The sequence below is a fragment of the Trichosurus vulpecula genome, chromosome 7 (genome assembly GCF_011100635.1).
Source record: "Trichosurus vulpecula isolate mTriVul1 chromosome 7, mTriVul1.pri, whole genome shotgun sequence".
In the NCBI taxonomy this organism is placed as follows: Eukaryota; Metazoa; Chordata; class Mammalia; order Diprotodontia; family Phalangeridae; genus Trichosurus; species Trichosurus vulpecula.
In genome coordinates, this window is record NC_050579.1 from 155,067,554 (window position 1) to 155,085,830 (window position 18,277).

General features: G+C 37.4%; 1 protein-coding gene across 2 annotated transcripts in view; it reads left to right on the plus strand.

Moving 5' to 3' along the window:
- REV3L (REV3 like, DNA directed polymerase zeta catalytic subunit) overlaps positions 1–18,277 on the plus strand; it is a 273,850-nt gene that overhangs the window by 222,710 nt on the left and 32,863 nt on the right. For both annotated transcript variants that reach the window (XM_036766365.1, XM_036766364.1), the window contains exons 23-26: positions 4,744–4,988; positions 6,197–6,305; positions 8,413–8,619; positions 18,112–18,221. In XM_036766365.1, the coding sequence (XP_036622260.1) occupies positions 4,744–4,988; positions 6,197–6,305; positions 8,413–8,619; positions 18,112–18,221 (671 nt within the window). The remainder of the gene's footprint in view (positions 1–4,743; positions 4,989–6,196; positions 6,306–8,412; positions 8,620–18,111; positions 18,222–18,277) is intronic.

Genomic DNA, 18,277 nt, shown 5'->3' on the forward strand with positions numbered 1-18,277 from the left:
CTTCAATATTTCCCAACTCCAGCGAGTCCTGTCTTATGTGGCCAACCTTCCAGTGAATAGTCTGAATTTATTTCTTTAAATATTGATTGATGTAACCTTCTTGCTTGCCAAGGGACTCTGAAAAATCTTCTCCTGTACCACAATTCAAAAGCGTTGATTCTGTGGTGCTCAGCTTTCCTTGTAGTCCAACTCTCACAGCCATATGTTGCTACTGGAAAAACCGTTGCTTTCACTATACAAACCTCTGTCAGCAAGGGTGACGTCCCTGCTTTTTTTTTAGTATGCTGTCTAGATTTGCCATAGCCTTCCTTCCAAGGAGCAAGCATCTTTTAATTTCATGGCTGAAGTCATCTGCAGTGATCTTTGAGCCCAAGAATATAAAAGTCTGATACTGCTTCTATTTTTTCTCCCTCTGTTTGCCAGGAAGTTGCCAAGGACACAATAAGGTTTCTCAATAGGTTTCTAAATCTTCTGGGTCCTAATCTCTAAGCTTCTCTTTCACTACACTGAAGTCTTCTAGGGCTCTACATGACAGATTCAAGACCTGTACTTCCTTATCTTATCCTTTGAGCCGTTAGAGGATTCCCAGTATCTCATTCCTTGTCATGATACTTCTGCCTAGTTGATTGCATGCCACAGCTTTGGTCGTGTTGGGGAAGGGGTAGTCAGTGTATCTGAAGATGCTCTGTCATCTCTGAAGATTCTCACTTTGCTCATCAGTGTGCTTACAGAGCCCAGGTGAGCTGTGGCAACAGCAAAGGAAGCCTGCTTTTTTTTAACTTCTTGACATTCCCAAATTCAGACTTAGCCCACACCTTAACTAATAGGCCTAATAAAAGAAAGGAGGTAGATAGAAAGAAAATTATATGCATGGCTTCATTAGAATTGGAATTCTCCAAAGAATCAGTAGTGAAACACACTACCCACCTCTTGACAGGGAGGTATAGAATGAGACACATTTTCAGACCTGGCCCATGTAGGGATTTGTTTTGCTTGACTTAGGCAAATATGATGCATGGGTTTATTGGCTTGTTTATTTTTTTCTTTCAGTTGGCTTAGGGGTAGGGGAGGATTTGGGTTAGATTACAGCATCCAGGCCTTCTCATTAGATATGACTGTTGTCCACATCCTTCATAACTAAATGGCAAGAGGAAGGGAGGGAGGAAGATCCACCTATTGCTTTGGAGGCCGTCCTGTAGGTCTTTTAATATTATTTGTGCAGCACTTAGTCCCTCTATTATCCCTTGCTCTTGCTACATGACTAGTCCACTTTCTTTTCTGTTTATGCATCTCCTGTGTAACATCTTTTATTGAACTGAAAAACTTAACCTATTCCATATAACACTTTACGTATTTCGGTACTGCTCATATGGCTTACGTAAATCTTCTCTCCAAACAAACCATCTCTATTTTCCTCACTTGTTCCTAGTATGGCATGGTTTCAGAACCTCTCACTATTCTGTGTACTTTTATAGGATCATAGATAGAGAACTAGAAGAGACCTTAGAGGTCATCCAGTCCAACCCCTTCATTTTGCAGATAAGGAAACTGAGGCCTAGGGAGGTTAAGTGGCTTGCCCAAGGTCACATCTCCTTAGATCTGAGCATTTTATTTCTATTACTGTAGCCTGAGATAGCGTTAGATTTTTTTTTTTAGCACCTTTGACATGCTTTTGTCTTATGTTGTTTGTGGCCAGATAAAACAAGACTTTTTTTCCAAGTGCATTGCTTTCTTTTTTTAAAAAAATGTATAAATATTATTTCATTAAATGTTTCCCAGTTACATTTTTTTAAAAATTTAACATTCTTTTTTTTTTAAATTTTGAGTTCCAAATTCTCTCCCTCCATCCCTCCCTACTTCTTGAGAAGGCAAGTAATTTTATATCAGTTATATATGTGAAGTCATGCAAAACATATTACCATATTAGCCATGTTGCAAAAGAAAACAGAAAAAAGAAAAGTATGGAAAGTTAAAAAAAAAAAGTATGCTTCAGTCTGCATTCAGAGTTCATCAGTCCTCTCCTTGGAGGGGGATAGCATTTTTCATCATGAGTCCTTTGGAATTGTCTCAGATCATTGTCTCAATCAGAGTAGCTAAGGCTTTCACAGTTGTTCTTGTACAGTGTTGTCTTGCTCACTTCAGTTTGCATGAGTTCATATAAGTCTTCCCAGGTTTTTCTGAAAGCATCCTGCTCTTTATTTCTTATAGCACAATAGTATTCTATCACAATCATATTACTACAACTTATTCAGCTATTCCCCTACTGATGATATCCCCTCAATTACCAATTCTTTGCCATCTTGTATTTTTTACAAATTGCTCCTTTTCCCTTTCCTTTGATCTCTTTAGGATGCAAACCTAGTAATGGTTTGTTTTGCTAGGTCAAAGGGGACGCACAGTTTTATAATCCTTTGAGCATAGTTCCAAATTGTTCTCTACAATGGTTGGACTAGTTCACAACTACACCCACAGTACATTAGCATACCAGTATTTCCACATCCTCTCCAGCATTTGTTATTTTCCTTTTCTGTCTTGTTATTCAATCTGATAGTTGTGAGATGGTATCTCAGAGTTGTGTCAGTTTGCATTTTAGTAGTGATTTAGAACATTTTTTTCATATGACTTGATAGTTTTGACTTCTAAAAACTGCTTGTTTATACCCTTTGACCATTTAGCAAGTGGAGAATGGCTCTTATTTCTATAAATTTGACTCTGTTCCCTGTATATTTGAGAAATGAGGCCTTTATTGGAGGAACTTGCTGCAAAATTTTTCCACAGTTGCCTGTTTTCCTTCTAATTTTGACTACATTAGTTTTGTGCAAAAGCTTTTTTAATTTCATATGATCAAAATTATCCACTTTACTTCTCATGATCCTCTCTATCTTTTCTTTGGTCATAAACTTTTCCCTTATCCATAGATGTTACAGGTATATTTTTCCATGATTCCCCAATTTACTTATGATGTCACCCTTTATGTCCAAATCATCAAATGTACTGCTTTCAATCCAATTCACCTTTATCCTGAAGATATTTAGGTAATTTTTAGAAAATGAAGCACTTTGTTTTTATGCCTTTTAAATTTCATCACCTTTTGTCCATTTTCCCAGGCTATCTTTTGAAATCCAGATTATAACGTATTAACTGTGCCTCCCAACTTTATGCCAGCTTGCTAATCATGCCTTGTTTTTACCAACTAATTCATTGATGAAAATGTTGAAAATTCCAGGTGTTAGGACAGAGCCCTTCAGCATGACACTAGAACATATTCCCTTCAAGTTAATGTCTATCCATTAATCACTCTTAGAGTAGAATTGCTCAATTAGCTATAAACCCACCCCAAATTGTACTATCATCTGATCTGCATTTCTCTATCTGCCTAAACCAAAACTCCCTTCCTTTGTCATTACTCCCCTATGTATATTTTCCTGTCAGGATACGAACTCTGTAAGGGTAGAAACTAGATGCTCACTTTGCCTGACACATACTAGGTCCTTAGTAAATGCTTTTTGATTGATTGATCTTGTCCTCAAGGATAGCATGAGAGACTTTGTCAAATACCTTGGTAAAATCAAGATACTCACTTGACTTATCCATCCAGTCTAACAACCCTATCCTAAAAGGAAATTAATTTGGCATAATATGTTATTAGTGAAATCATACTGGTTTCAAGTGATAAATTCTTTATTTTGCATTACTAAGCCATCTGTTTAATAATTCTGCTAGGGATCAGTATTAATCTTACCAGCTCACAGTTTCTAAAATCCACCTCTTTTCACCCTCTTTGAAAAACAAGTGACCATTTAGCCATCCCTAGGCTTCTGGAACCACTCCCATTTTCCTTGATTTCTCAAAGATTACTACAATAGTTCCCTAATCAGCTCTATCTTGAATATAGAAACCTATCAAAATATTTTCTACATCCACCCATTTATAGCACAACTACAGTCAGATTAGATCCTTCCATGTAAAAAAATAGCAGTTCCTGAAATATTCTTATAAACCTCACCTCATGCTTTCAGATTTGTAAATTTGCATTGATAGGTTTTGAAGATCTCCCTCTCTATAGGATTTAAATTGACAAATTTGTGAATATTAAAGTATGTGATTGTGTCATAAACAAAAATCATGTAACCTCTGTCTAATGTGAAGTATTCCTTTTGCTTCTAGGATAAAACATTAGCTCTTCTGTTTAGCTTTTATAGTGCTACACAACCTTGCCCCCAGATCATCTCTCATTGAACATTACTGCTATACTCTGCAATCCAGCCAAACTGGCTTTCTCTTACTCCTCGTTCACAACACTCCGTCTCCCATCTCCCTTTACCTGTAATGCATTCCCTCCTTAATTTCACCTCTAAGTCCCTCTCTTCTTTAAAACACAGTTCAGGGACCTTTCACAGAAAGCCATTCCTGAACTTTTGGTGCCCCCCCCCAATTGCCTTATATTTAATTATTTTTGTATAGGTTTGTATTTATTCATTTTATATTTATGCTATGTATATTTTTATGTATACTTATTGTCTCCATTAGGAGGTAAGTTTCTTGTGTATAGGAATCCTTTCATTCTTTATACTTGTGTTGCCAGCACCCAGCACAGGGCCTATTACAAATTAGGTACTTAATACTTATTTGTTGATTGATTTACATAGTACATGTTTAGGAAATGTTGTTTACTTAGATGTGACAAATTGTTTGTTAAATCAGAGTGACAAAATGTGTTTAAATGCTTTCTTCCTCCCACAGTACCGTGTGGAATCAATGATGCTACGCATTGCCAAACCAATGAACTATATCCCTGTGACTCCCAGTGTTCAGCAGAGAGCCCAAATGAGAGCTCCACAGTGTGTTCCCCTAATAATGGAGCCTGAATCTCGTTTCTACAGCAACTCCGTTCTTGTACTGGATTTCCAATCCTTATATCCTTCCATTGTAATTGCATATAACTACTGTTTTTCCACCTGTCTTGGACATGTGGAAAACTTAGGAAAGTAAGTTTACTATACTTCAAATTATTTTCTATGTATCTAAAATTGATAGACTTTCCCTGAACATTCCTCATATTTAACACTTTGATTATTCTTTATGTACAAAATTAGTAGATTATAAGAAGTCTAATCCATTGGTTTTGTCTGTCTTATCAACTGAAGATTTGAGTTCAGATGTTGCCTTTCGCACATACTGGCTGTATGACCAAGACCAAACCACTTAACTTTTCAAAGATTTTGAGTTAAAGGTGACTAATCAGTCTGCATCAGTAGAGGGAATTTCCACACCAGGAATTCTCCAGTTGATGAAGTCACAGCTTAGACTAAATCAAAAATATCTAACAGTTGATATAAATCACTACTACATGGTCATTTCAGCTACAGGGACTGGTATCTCTCAGGAGGGTAAACTGAAAGTTTCAGCCTCCACGTATAGATTGCCTTTTTGAAAATTAGGATTTCTTTCCCTTGTAAGACTAAATCAAACTACCACAGAACACTTTGAATTTTATTTATCATAACTTTGATCTTGTTGGCTTGAAACATAATCTTAGATTTTATTTTAATCAGATGTTTTCCAAGACTTAGAAAAATTTAACTGCAATAAGTTAGCTCTTTTAATTCATCTAAAAAAAAATTTGCAATCTGAACAAGTTGTACCATGCATATTTCCATAAATATTTTCTATATTTGTCAAGCAATTGTCAGTAGTACAGTAATTATGTAATTGTGAGTTACTTTGTTATGTAATGGTCTTTATCCTTTTTTTAAAAAAGCATCTATGGAATGAATAACAGCATTTTATCCAGTTTATTTGAAAATTCTAGAGTAAGGCATTTAAGAAGTTATATACAATCTTTTTTGGTATTCAGTATGGAAAGGTATATAGTGTGTATTTCAGATTTTCTATATAAAATGAGTCTTAAAAATAACTTTATGAAGAAAATACTGAACATTTCTAATGTATGAGCTTCAATGTAAATTTTTGCCCGTTAATCCTAGATGTGGGTCATGAGAAGTATTTAAATAAAGTTTAAATATTTGAAACATTTGTTATTAGTAGGCTTTTAATATGTACTAACTGGCAAAATGCATTAATATTTCAATATGTTTGAAAAATCATTTCCAGTAGAATTAATAAAAGAACCTTTAAACTCTCAATTGTAATTGTGATATGAGTCCACTTGATTTATGTTTTGATTTTTTTCCAGGTTTGATGAATTTAAATTTGGCTGTACATCTCTAAGAGTGCCTCCAGATTTACTTTACCAAATTAGGCATGATATCACAGTGTCACCAAATGGAGTGGCTTTCGTCAAGGTAATTTTGGCACATAAATAAAGATTCTTTCCCATAGCTAAATTGATGTACAGTTAATGTACAGATATGCTGAATTATATGAAAAATAGAAACATTAGGTTTGACCTGAGCATTGTGCCTCAGCTAGGGCAAGGACAAGTCAGAGGTCTAAGACTCTCCTAACCTTGGCAGTAACTTTAAAATAGCTACCTAAAAAAGGACTCTTTTTTTCCCCATATTGTAACACTAAATTCCACTTGTGTAGCAAATAGATTTTTGGAAAGATAAATGTGTTCCTTCCAGTGGAAAATAATCATTTATAGATTCATCTCTAAATTTATGGATCATTGCCCTTTACTGGAATCAGTGTATACACATAGAAAGTGGTACTCGATAAGTTATAAAGGATGAGCATAATACTATTTAATGTCAATCCTACCACTTCTTCTTATAATTTAAATTAAAAGTTACCTTGGAATTATTTGGGTTTTTATGTGTTGTAGGCTTAAAGTACAAATCACTCTCAAATAGACCTATCTTTCCTTGTATACAGATGGATATCAGTGAGAGTGAGAATGAGAAGGAGAGAGATTTGACAAATGGAATTTGTTCATGAGACCCTGAACGTCATTTGCTTCTTCAGTTCTGTTGCCCTGCTACAGCAAAGCAAATGATTAAAGACTAGGGATCACTAGCCCTAGAATTTATTATACTTTACTGAGCTCCAAGCTTTGTTCCCCACTCATTGAATCATAAAGTTGTTGGTTTTAAAACTAGGCAAGAAGCTCAGATATCATCTGGCTCAGCTCTGTCCAATTCAATTCAATTAAAATAATGTCAATTGCCTATTTTGTACAGTGTGTAGGAATAACTGAGGAGTGTGAGTCCTCAAGAGGCCAAGTCAGCTTCCAAGGCCATGTGAGTTCTTAGAGGTGAGCCAGGCCCAGAAGGGAGTTTCATTCAGCAGAACAATGAAGTGAGAGCATCTTAAACTCAGTGATGTAGGTTAAGCCTAAGGAATTCTTATGTATTAAGAAATCCCTTACATTTTTTAGTACAACAAGTTACCAAAAGGGTTTGTGGTGTATTCTTTCTTAGGGACTTTCAAGAAGAGAATCGCCTGAATTGGTTTAAATGTGCTCTACTTATAAGCAAACAAATGGAGTCCTTTAAAAATCTCTCCTACTAGAGTTTTGTTCTGTGCAGCCTTTCTAAGAATATCATAGATTGCTTCTTTCTAACAGTATTTTTAAAAATGTGTACCTGTAATTTGACCTAGTGTAGACTTTTTATGGAAAAGTGAAAAATGAGCAATTTTATAATTCTGGAACCATTTTCCTGTGCCTTTAGTTTGAATGGTTAAAACTAACATGCATTACTTTGCACATATCTCTCAAATCTCATCTTCACCATTAATATTGTTTTATGTTTTTCATTCCTTCTGGAGTTTTCATAAATTCTCCCTAGTCTTGACTAATTCAAATGATTTTTTGGCATCAGCAAATTTTGTCACCTCACTATTCATCCCCTCTTCCAGATTGCTAATAAATATAGGCCGGAGGGGATGGCTTAGTGATCTAAGCATCAGATTTGAAATACCTAGAGTCCCTGGAACTGCAGGTTTGAATGTCAGCAGAGTCAACCCAGCTCTTCATTCTTCCAAGGTAGATAAATGGCGTTCCATGCAGATCACTGTGTGGGATCATTAGAATGAGACCTTAAAAACTGAGGTTTGGCACAAGTGGTATAGATCCCATGTTGCTTTATGAAAGAGTGGGGGTTTTCCCAGAATTCCTGAATAAAGCTTCCCTTTGCCCTTGTTAAAATATATATAAACTATTGCGCACTTGAAGCCACCTTCCACCCCCTCAGAGGCTCTTCATTGTTCATAATAATATTATGTACATTTTATGTATACTTTCAGACTCCTTTAAGGACAAAGCCCTCTTCAAAAAGAAGTATAATGTAATTATTTTATATTGAAGACTTCTAGTCCTGCAGCCACTGTACTGTGACCCATATTTCCAATTCAAGAGCACTGGCCATTTGTTATACTTTGTGTTTTCTATTTAATTGTTTAAACCAGTGCAATGTAAAGTATTTAAATTTTTTTTTTCTTTTGCAATAGCCATCAGTCAGGAAGGGGGTACTGCCAAGAATGCTGGAAGAAATTTTAAAGACTAGGTTCATGGTGAAGCAATCTATGAAAGCATACAAGCAAGACAGAGCTCTTTCACGAATGCTCCATGCACGTCAGCTTGGACTCAAACTTATAGCAAATGTCACATTTGGTTATACGTCTGCTAACTATTCTGGGAGGATGCCATGCATTGAGGTAAGTGAGGCAGAAATGTAGCTGCTTTTTCCAAGGAAACAGTCTGTAAAGCTTTTGTGGCTGAAAAGAGTTGTATTCACCGTGGTGTACTAAGTTTACATGATTTTGTTTTTGGAGGACATAGGGCTGTAGGAATAAGAAAAGAGACGCATGTTAAGGAAGCAGGAGGCCAAGACCCCTTCTCAGAGTGCCCTTAGACTACTTCCTCAGTTTCCTATTTTTCTTCCTTTTTTCCCTTTTTTTCTTCAATATATCTGGGAATACCGTGAATAAAAGTTTGCCCAGTAGGAGCCTGGGTGGCAGGTGCCACAAGGTGGCAGGATCAACACAAAGGCAGCTGCCACTCTTTGATCCCATCCCTGAATCATACTTAGACTTGGCAGAGATAATTGGCATATTTCTGATGGCTACAAATGCTTTTTAACACTATCTATGACACTTAGGTCTTTGAAATCCAAGCATCATTGACATGCTTGATAGCTAGCATCTTACCACATCTAAAGATTATCCCTTGAAACCCTGTAAGTCTAGCTATTTGTAGTAAACTTTTTATAGATATAAATTGTAAACTGAATCAAGTCTCAAGTTCAAAGTACTCTAAACAAATCTAAATTCTGTTCAGAGCTCAAAAAAATTTTACAAAAGGATTTAAGGAATGAAAGGAATTACTGTATTTGTTCTAAATGTCCACAACTCTAAATCCCTACAAAACATGTAATTATATTTATGGTTTTACATGGCATCTCAACTGGAATTCTATTTCAATCTTTATTATTTTATTTAACATTTCCATTATGAAACAATTTGAAAACAACCTTTAAAATATTATTGATGATAGTTATTCTCAATCTAATCTGTCTACCAAATTTAAATATTATTGGAAAAGTGGAAAGGCTTTCTTTTTGTGACTTTTGAAATAACGTGCAGAACTATATTGTAAAGTTTGATTTACACGTTACAGGCTTTGATTTTTTTTTAAAAAAATTCTGTTGAAAAGTGCAAAAAAAAAGTTCCTTTATTGTAGAATATAATCAAGCAACTTTTTCCATATCTCATGTTTAATGAGTGGTTAGAGCTGAAACAGGAAAATTATATATTCTATAATTTATTTATCATTGAAGCTTCATTATTGTGCTTTTAATTAGCATGTTTCCAAGGTACAATATCATTTTTTAATGTCAAGCCCTGTCAAAATCATTAAAGTTAACACTCATTAAGTATTAACAATGTGCCAGGATGCATATGTCGCATAGGCTTAAACACTAATGATCTAAATCTAATATTTCTTTGTACATTTTCCAGCATATTAAGTTAGCATGAGTATATTCCTGTGAAAAATACTTCTAATATTAAAATGGCTTCTGAAAAGTACAGAAGTAACCAACTCCTATCACCTATTCTTCAATTTCAGCATTATCTTTATCTGATATTAGTAGACATTATCATGGAATGCCAGGGAGAGTGATCTTTTAGAAAATTCCCTAGTACATTTTGTGAAAAGAACAACAGACTATTCTAGCTAAAGCATTTCAGCCAGCCTTCTAATCTCTAAATGAGTCATTTTATCTTTCTTTCATTGTCTGTTAAACGAGAATTGAACTACTTGATCTCCAAGGTCCCTTCCAACTCTTAGGTTTCAACAAAAGTGTTTCATGGAGAGTAGTGAATCCTATTCTCAGGTGTCCTGTGATTGTCCTGAGTTTGAGTATAAATACAAAGCTTGTAGTGTAGAGAGATTCCAGGTTGAATGAAGATACATCCTTAAATATGTTGCTTTCTAAAGTTCCTGTATGTGTTACATTCATTGTGCTACAATTAACTTTTACAATTTATGTAACAAGTTTTTTTCCACTGTTGTGGGATTGCCTATCTGGCTAAATAGCAAGGTAATTAAATATAATTAAAGCTAAGTTTAAGTCATTGAGTATAACAAGCAAAGTTCATTCTTCCAAATATTCTATGTTAGAAGAGGTACTAGATACAAACCTTTATATTTAGCTGAACTTAATAGTTTGTGCTTTGAATCCCTTAGAAGAAAGGTATTACATAAACATAATGCTTATTTATTGCTGATGACACCTATTAACCTTTGATTCAAATAAATCCACTGTTTTATAAACCTTAACTCTTTGGACCAGATTGTACTAAGAGAATTAACTCTTCTTTTTATGTTTAGTAACTGGGGTGCTTATTTCAGGTCACAAGGGTATCAACATGGAGTCACTAACACTAAAGCCAGTTAATTTAGCACATCTCCAAATGGGAAGCTTTTCCTTCCTTTTGTATCCGTGTGATGGATCACGTGCTTGTCTCATTCCATGCAAAGGGTATAGGTGGAGCCAATGTGGGAATAAAAGCCAAGAATCTCAGCCCATCAGGCATCTGGACCCCTTTTGGGGGCAAAGGAGTTCTAGAATGTGGTAGATACTGGAAGAATGGGGAAGTAGAGCATGAGTAGATGTGAAATATAAGGTCAACGAGGGCTTTTTATTTGTTTTCCAGTTTTATAAATGCAAAGTGATTAGGATATTTCATCCAGTGACACAAGAAATAGATATGACTAGAACTGGAGAGAATAATTTTTCCTCAGAGTAACATTTATACCTGCACTCTTTGGTCCACTAAGTTCATATCCCCCATTTTCCTTCAAAACAAGGCCTGGATAAGGCAGAATGAAGTCTTCTTTTTGGACCCCTGCAGACTGGAATGGGTTCACTGGCATTGACACAATGCCAGACGCACTTGATAGGAATTCCGCTTTCCACCTAAGCAAGTGAACTCCCCAGTTCATGTGAGCAAAAGCAAGCTTTGTGGCTCTCAGAGTGACTAGGCATATTGTCAACACTACTCACAGATGTTGTCGTCACACCAGTCAGTAAACATTTATTAAATACCTAATGTGTGACCAGCCACTTTGCTAAGTGTTAGCAGTAGAAAAAGAGGTAAATGCCTTTTCTCTCAAGGAGCTCATCATCTAACTGGGGAGACAACAAGCAAACAAATAACATACAGACAAGTTACATACAGATTAAATAGGAAATAACTAAGAGTGGTAAAAGCACTGGAATTAAGAGGGGGTGGAAAAGGCTTCCTCCAGAAGATGGGATTTTAGTTGGAACTGAAAGAAAACTAGTAAATGCAGTAGGCAAAGAATGAGGAGGGAGAGCATTTCAGGTGTAGAAAACAGCCAAAGAAATTGCCCAGTGCCGAAGGATGGAGTATCTTGTTCATGGAACAGCCAGGAGGCCAGTGCCACTGCATCACAGGGCAGGGAATAAAGTGTAAGAAGACTGGAAAGGTAGGAGCTGGATAAGTGATAAAGGATTTTGAGTGCCAAAAGAATTTGTATTTGATCCTGGAGGTGATAGGGAGCCATTGGAGTTGACTGAGTAGTTCGGTGATGCAACTGGACCTGTACTTTGGAAAAATCACTTTTGTTGCTAAATGGAGGATGGATTAGAGTGAGGAGAGACCTCTTGAGGTAGACAGACCCACCAACAGCTATAGCCATAGTCCAGGCATGAGATGCCCCAGAGTGATCGCAGTGTCAGAGGAGAGAAGGGGGAATATTTGAGAGGTGTTGTGAAGGTGAAATCAACAGACTTTGGCCACAGATTGGATAATGGAGAGTGAGAGATAGTGAGGAGTTGAGGGTGACATGTAGGTTGTGAGCCTGAGGGACTGAGAGGTTGGCAATGCCCTCTACAATACTAGGGAAGGTAGGAGGAGGGGAGGGTTTAAGAGAAAAGATAGTGAGTCCCATTTTGGACATGTTGAGTTTAAAGATGTCTGCTGGACATTCAGTTCAAGATGTTTGAAAGGCATTTGGAGATACAAACTGCAGGTCAGCAGAGAGTTTGGGGCAGGATAGAAAGATTTAAGAATCATCGACATAGATAATGGTAACCAAATTAATGGGAGCTGATGAGATCACCAAATGTGGTAGTGTAAAGGGAGAAGAATAGAGGGCGCAGGAGAGAACCCTGGAGGGACACTCATCATTAGAGGGCATGATCTGGAAGAGCATCTAGCAAGAGACTAAGAATTAGCAAATAGGTAGGAGGAGAACTTAGAGACTGAGTGGTTCCCTGAAAACCTAGAGAGAAGAGAGTATGAAGGAGGAGATAGTTATCAAGTGTCAGGGGCTGCAGAGAGGTCCAGGAGAATGAGGATTGAGAAAAGGCCATTGGATGAAAAATCCAACTAAAAGATCATTGGTAACTTTGGAGAGACCAGTTTTGTTGGGAAGATAAGGTTGGAAGCCAGAATGTCAGGAGTTAAGAAGAGAATAAGAGGAAAGTGGAGGCATCTATTGTAAATGACCTTTCTGAGTAACAAAAAAGAACAGAAGAGACATAGGACATGCCACCTTCAAGAGAAAACACGTAATATTTCTTACCAGTTTTTTTTTCCCTTGTTTCAGCTAACAAGTGACCTTTATTTTTTTTACTTTATTAATTTATTTAATATATTTACTTTTCAGCATTGATTTTCACAAGAGTTTGAATTGCAAATTTTCTCCCCATTTCTACCCTCCCCCCCCCACTCCAAGATGGCGAATATTCTGGTCTCCCCGTTCCCCAGTCAGCCCTGCCTTTTGTCACCCCACTCCCCTCCCATCCCCTTTTCCCTTCCTTTCTTGTAGGGCAGTATAAATTTCTGTGCCCCATTCTGTGCCCCCCTTATTTCCTAGTTGTATGCAAAAACTTTTTTTTTTGTTTTTGAACATCTGTTTTTAAAACTTTGAGTTCCAAATTCTCTCCCCTCTTCCCTCCCCACCCACTCTCCCTAAGAAGGCAAGCAATTCAACATAGGCCACATGCATATCATTATGCAAAACCCTTCCACAACACTCATGTTATGAAAGACTATGTTTTGCTCCTTCCTAACCTATCCCCCTTTATTGAATTTTCTCCCTTGACTCTGTTCCTTTTCAAAAGTGTTTGGTTTTGATTACCTCCTCCCCCTATCTGCCCTCCCTTCTATCATCGCCCCTTTTTTATCTTCTTCCTCCTTCTTTCCTGTGGGGTAAGATACCCAACTGAGTGGTATGGTATGGTATTCCCTCCTCAGGTCAAATCCGATGGGAGCAAGATTCACTCATTCCCCCTCACCTGCACCCTCTTCCCTTCCTACAGAACTGCATTTTCTTGCCACTTTTATGTGAGATAATTTACCCCATTCTATCTCTCCCTTTCTCCCTCTCTCAATGTATTCCTCTCTCATCCCTTAATTTGTTTTTTTTCTTTAGATATCATCCCTTCATATTCAACTCACCCTGTGCCCTCTGTCTATATGCATACACATACACACACACACACACACACACACACACACACACTCTTATCAATCTATTTTATTGAAAGTCCATATTTTGCCTTGCAGCATGATACTCAGTTTTGCTGGTTACATGATTCTTGGTTTTAATCCTAGCTCCACTGACCTCCAGAATATCGTATTCCAAGCCCTTTGATCTCTTAATGTAGAAGCTGCTAGGTCTTAGGGTCTTTCTGGCTGCTTGCAGTATTTTCTCCTTGATCTGGGAGCTCTGGAATTTGGCTAAAATATTCCTAGGAGTTTTCTTTTTGTGATCTATTTGAGGAGGCAATCGATGGATTCTTTCAATTTCTATTTTGCCCTGTGGCTCTAGAATATCAGGGCAGTTCTCCTTGATAATTTCTTGAAAGATGGTATCTAGGCTCTTTTTTTTTGATCATGGCTTTCAGGTAGTCCAATTATTTTTAAATGATCTCTCCTGGATCTATTCTCTAGGTCAGTGGTTTTTCCAATGAGATATTTCACATTGTCTTCCATTTTTTCATTCCTTTGGTTCTGTTTTATGATACCTTGATTTCTCATCAAGTCACTAGCTTCCACTTGCTCCAATCTAATTTTTAAGGTAGTATTTTCTTCAGTGGTCTTTTGGACCTTTTTTTCCGTTTGACTAATTCTGCCTTTCAAAGCATTCTTCTCCTCATTGGCTTTTTGGAGCTCTTTTGCCATTTGAGTTAGTCTATTTTTTAAGGTGTTGTTTTCTTCAGTATTTTTTTCAGTATTTTCTGAGTTTCCTGTAGCCAGTCATTGACTTGTTTTTCATGGTTTTCTTGCATCATTCTCATTTCTCTTCCCAATTTTTTCTCTACTTCTCTAACTGGCTTTTCCATATCCTTTTTGAGCTCTTCCATGGCCTGAGACCAGTTCATGTTTTTCTTGGAGGCTTTTGATGTAGGCTCTTTGAATTTGTTGACTTCTTCTAGCTGTATGTTTTGTTCTTCTTTGTCACCAAAGAAAGATATCAAAGTGTGAGTCTAAATCTTAGACCGTTTTCGCTGCCTGGACGTGTTCCCAGCCAACTTACTTGACTCTTGAGTTTTTCGTTGGGGTATGACTGCTTGTAGAGTAAAGAGTACTTTGTTCCAAGCTTGAGGGTATTCGGTGTTGTTTTCAGAGCTATTTCTATACAGCCAGCTCTGCCACACCAGCACTCCTCCTTCCCCAAGAACCACCAGCGTGGACCTGACTCAGATCTTAAGCAGGCTGTGCATTCCTGCTCTGATCCGCCACTTAATTCCTCCCACCAGGTGGGCCTGGGGCTGGAAGCAACTGCAGCTGTAGTTCTGTAGCTGCCACCACCTCTGCTGCCCCCGGGGTGGTGGCTGAACTGCGAACTCTATCACCCTGTCCCCAGCAGCTTTTCCCACTAACCTTCTCTGTTGTCTTTGGCATTTGTGGGTTGAGAAGTCTGGTAACTGCCACAGCTCACTGATTCAGGTCACTAGGGCCTGTTGTGCCTGGCTTCTGATCTGGTTGGTCCTGCCGCTGCCCACGCTCGACTCTGCTCCCCTCCGATAGACCTCACCCAGCAATTTTCAAGGCTGTCCTGGGCTGGAGCCCTGCTTCCCTCTGCCGTTTTGTGGGTTCTGCAGTTCTAGAATTGGTTTAGAGCCATTTTTTATAAGTTTTTGGAGTGACCTGGCTTGGAGCTGTCGCAAGTCCCTGCTTTTCAGCCGCCATCTTGGCTCAGACCCTTCTTACCAGTTCTTTGATGAACTTACTGACAAGAACATAAAGAACAGCATGTGGCCTTATGCTGCTACCCTAGTCTATGCAACTGCCTCCCAACTTCTTCTATGGCCTAAACAATAAAGGTTATATAAGGCTCCTAGATTTTCCAAGAAGTTTTTAATGTTCTCCTTATACTGTCATAACAAATGTGCAATTCCAGCACTAGTTCAATATAGCTTCAAGCAAAAGTTTCATCACACACATAATTTTAAAGACCAGTTAACTTGATCCAGAATTGTAATTGCCTTTCTTTATTTTACCATTGCCTTTGTGCTTATTTGTACCTGATCATATTATTTCTCACATCACTAGCATGTGTTAGTAGCTAACAGACTTAGTTGTCGTCCCATGAACTTAAGTTTCCTTAAAATTAATGGGGAAAAGGAAGTAGAAAATTAAGGTAAATTTTGTTGACTTTTTTTTTAGTTCTACTGAATAATTTTCATTCATTGGACTTTCCCTGAATCCTTGTATGTACTGAGCATATAAGACAGTACTTACTCCTGTTGCCAGTTTATAAATATGGACACATAAATGTCTATTAAACTTTTCCAAAGTGTGCAATGAGAAATACACAACCAAAGTATACATGAAGCTGCAAATTAATACAAAAACTTTAACAGAGGGATTAATTTCTTATCCCATTTTACACATAAAGTTTTGTACAAAATTATAGTTAGAATATGAACAAAAGAAGGCACATGTTTCTGTATATGCATACACATCCCCAAGAGCTTTCAATTCAATATGGATTGTGCCTAATTTCTTCTGACTTCTGTATCAACAATGCTGTAGTAATAACAGCTATCTCATCTCCTGCTGTACTGCAAGATGCTTCTTTTTTTTTGAAAGGGGGTCAGGAGCTGTGATTCTATTAAGTATGGGAAATTCTCATGTGGAAAATCTTCACTTATGCAGGTATAATGGCAAGCGAAGTGGGACTTTTAGTTTTTATAACAACAAGGCTGCTAGCAGCTGCTGTAGAGGTGTAAGACCAACAACAGGACCAATAACACCAGCACATGGGAGGGCTGCTAGCACAGGTTCTTTGATCTGTGTTTCTAAGGAAAGCAACATTAAGGGGTTTACAATCTCACTTTAATTAAACATACATATATCATTCACTTAGTTCAGGGGGAAAAGTCAGCCCCCTGAGCTTCAGAGAAAACACAAACAGAAATTACAAGCAGAAATTATATGAACAGAGCAAGTAACACAGATCACCAGATAGGGCTTCTAACCGTCTGTCCATAGCAATACAAACATAGTTACCAGAGCGAGAAAAGCACCAATATCTGGGTTTTCAAAGCCAGGGGGCTCCTTAACAGCTACCCAGAATCTTGTCTGCAAAATCATAGGAATGCTCTTCCAGTGAGTAAAGCCCCAAAAGCAAAATGCTAACCTCAGAGTATATATCCACTTCTTCAGGGTCAGCCCACAGAGGGCGTCACAACCATATGAATTGAACTCATGTGACTTAGGCTTTCTTTTAACTTAAGGAGGTCACCAAAGACTCTTGATTAATTTTGATTTTTTTTTTTTTTTGCAGAGGAGAAGGCAGGGCAGTTAGGGTTAAGTGACTTGGCCAAGGTCATACAGCTAGTAAGTGTGTCAAGTGTCTGAGGTCGGATTTGAACTCAGGTCTTCCTGACTCCAGGTCTGGTGCTTTACTCACTGCGCCACCTAGCTGGCCCTATGATGTTAATTCTTTACTGTGTAGTTATAACCTTACTGTTTGATTTTATTTTATTGTTTGTTGCCTTTAGTCCACATCGTTTTGTTTTTCTTAGATTGTAAGCTCCTAGAGAGCATTTTGGTTAGCTAGGTAGCACAGGGCACAGAAAGATTCATCTTCTAGAGTTCAAGTCTGGCCTCAGACACTTACTAGTTGTGTGGGCAAGTCACTTAACCCTGTTTGCCTCCATTCCTCATCTGTAAAATGAGCTGCAGAAGGAAATGACAAGCCACTCTAGTACCTTTGCCAAGAAAACCCCAAATGGGGTCACAAAGAGTAGGAGACAACTGAAAACAACTGAACAACAACAAATGGGGGCATTTGATATAGTGCTAGTGACAGATTTAAATGTTTTTAGGTGGTAATAAAATTTCTTGTCTGTCAGATGGATGTTATATCACAGAGGTACAGTAAAGATTATGCATACTAATAGAGTTCAGGAACCATAAGTACTAAGTATAATAAAAAGTTTCTGGATAAGTCAGATATCATTGTTGCTTATAAAAAAAAATTCTATTCATTGATAATATGTACTTTTTTCTCTTTTTTGTCTAATTGTGCTGAATGAGGACAGTTTTTTGGTTCATTTCTCAGCTTTCTTTAAAGCAGTTAAATTTGGCTTGTGTTCAAAATGCCAATGACTTATACTAAAGTTATTTTAACAGATTATCCCAATATATTTGTACTTTCAGGTTGGTGATAGCATTGTTCACAAAGCTAGAGAAACCTTGGAACGAGCTATAAAACTGGTGAATGATACAAAGAAATGGGGTGCAAGAGTTGTATATGGTGATACTGACAGGTAATGATTTATTAAAATAAGTCTCTTAAAGTAGTCATCTGTTTGAAGTGATTTAA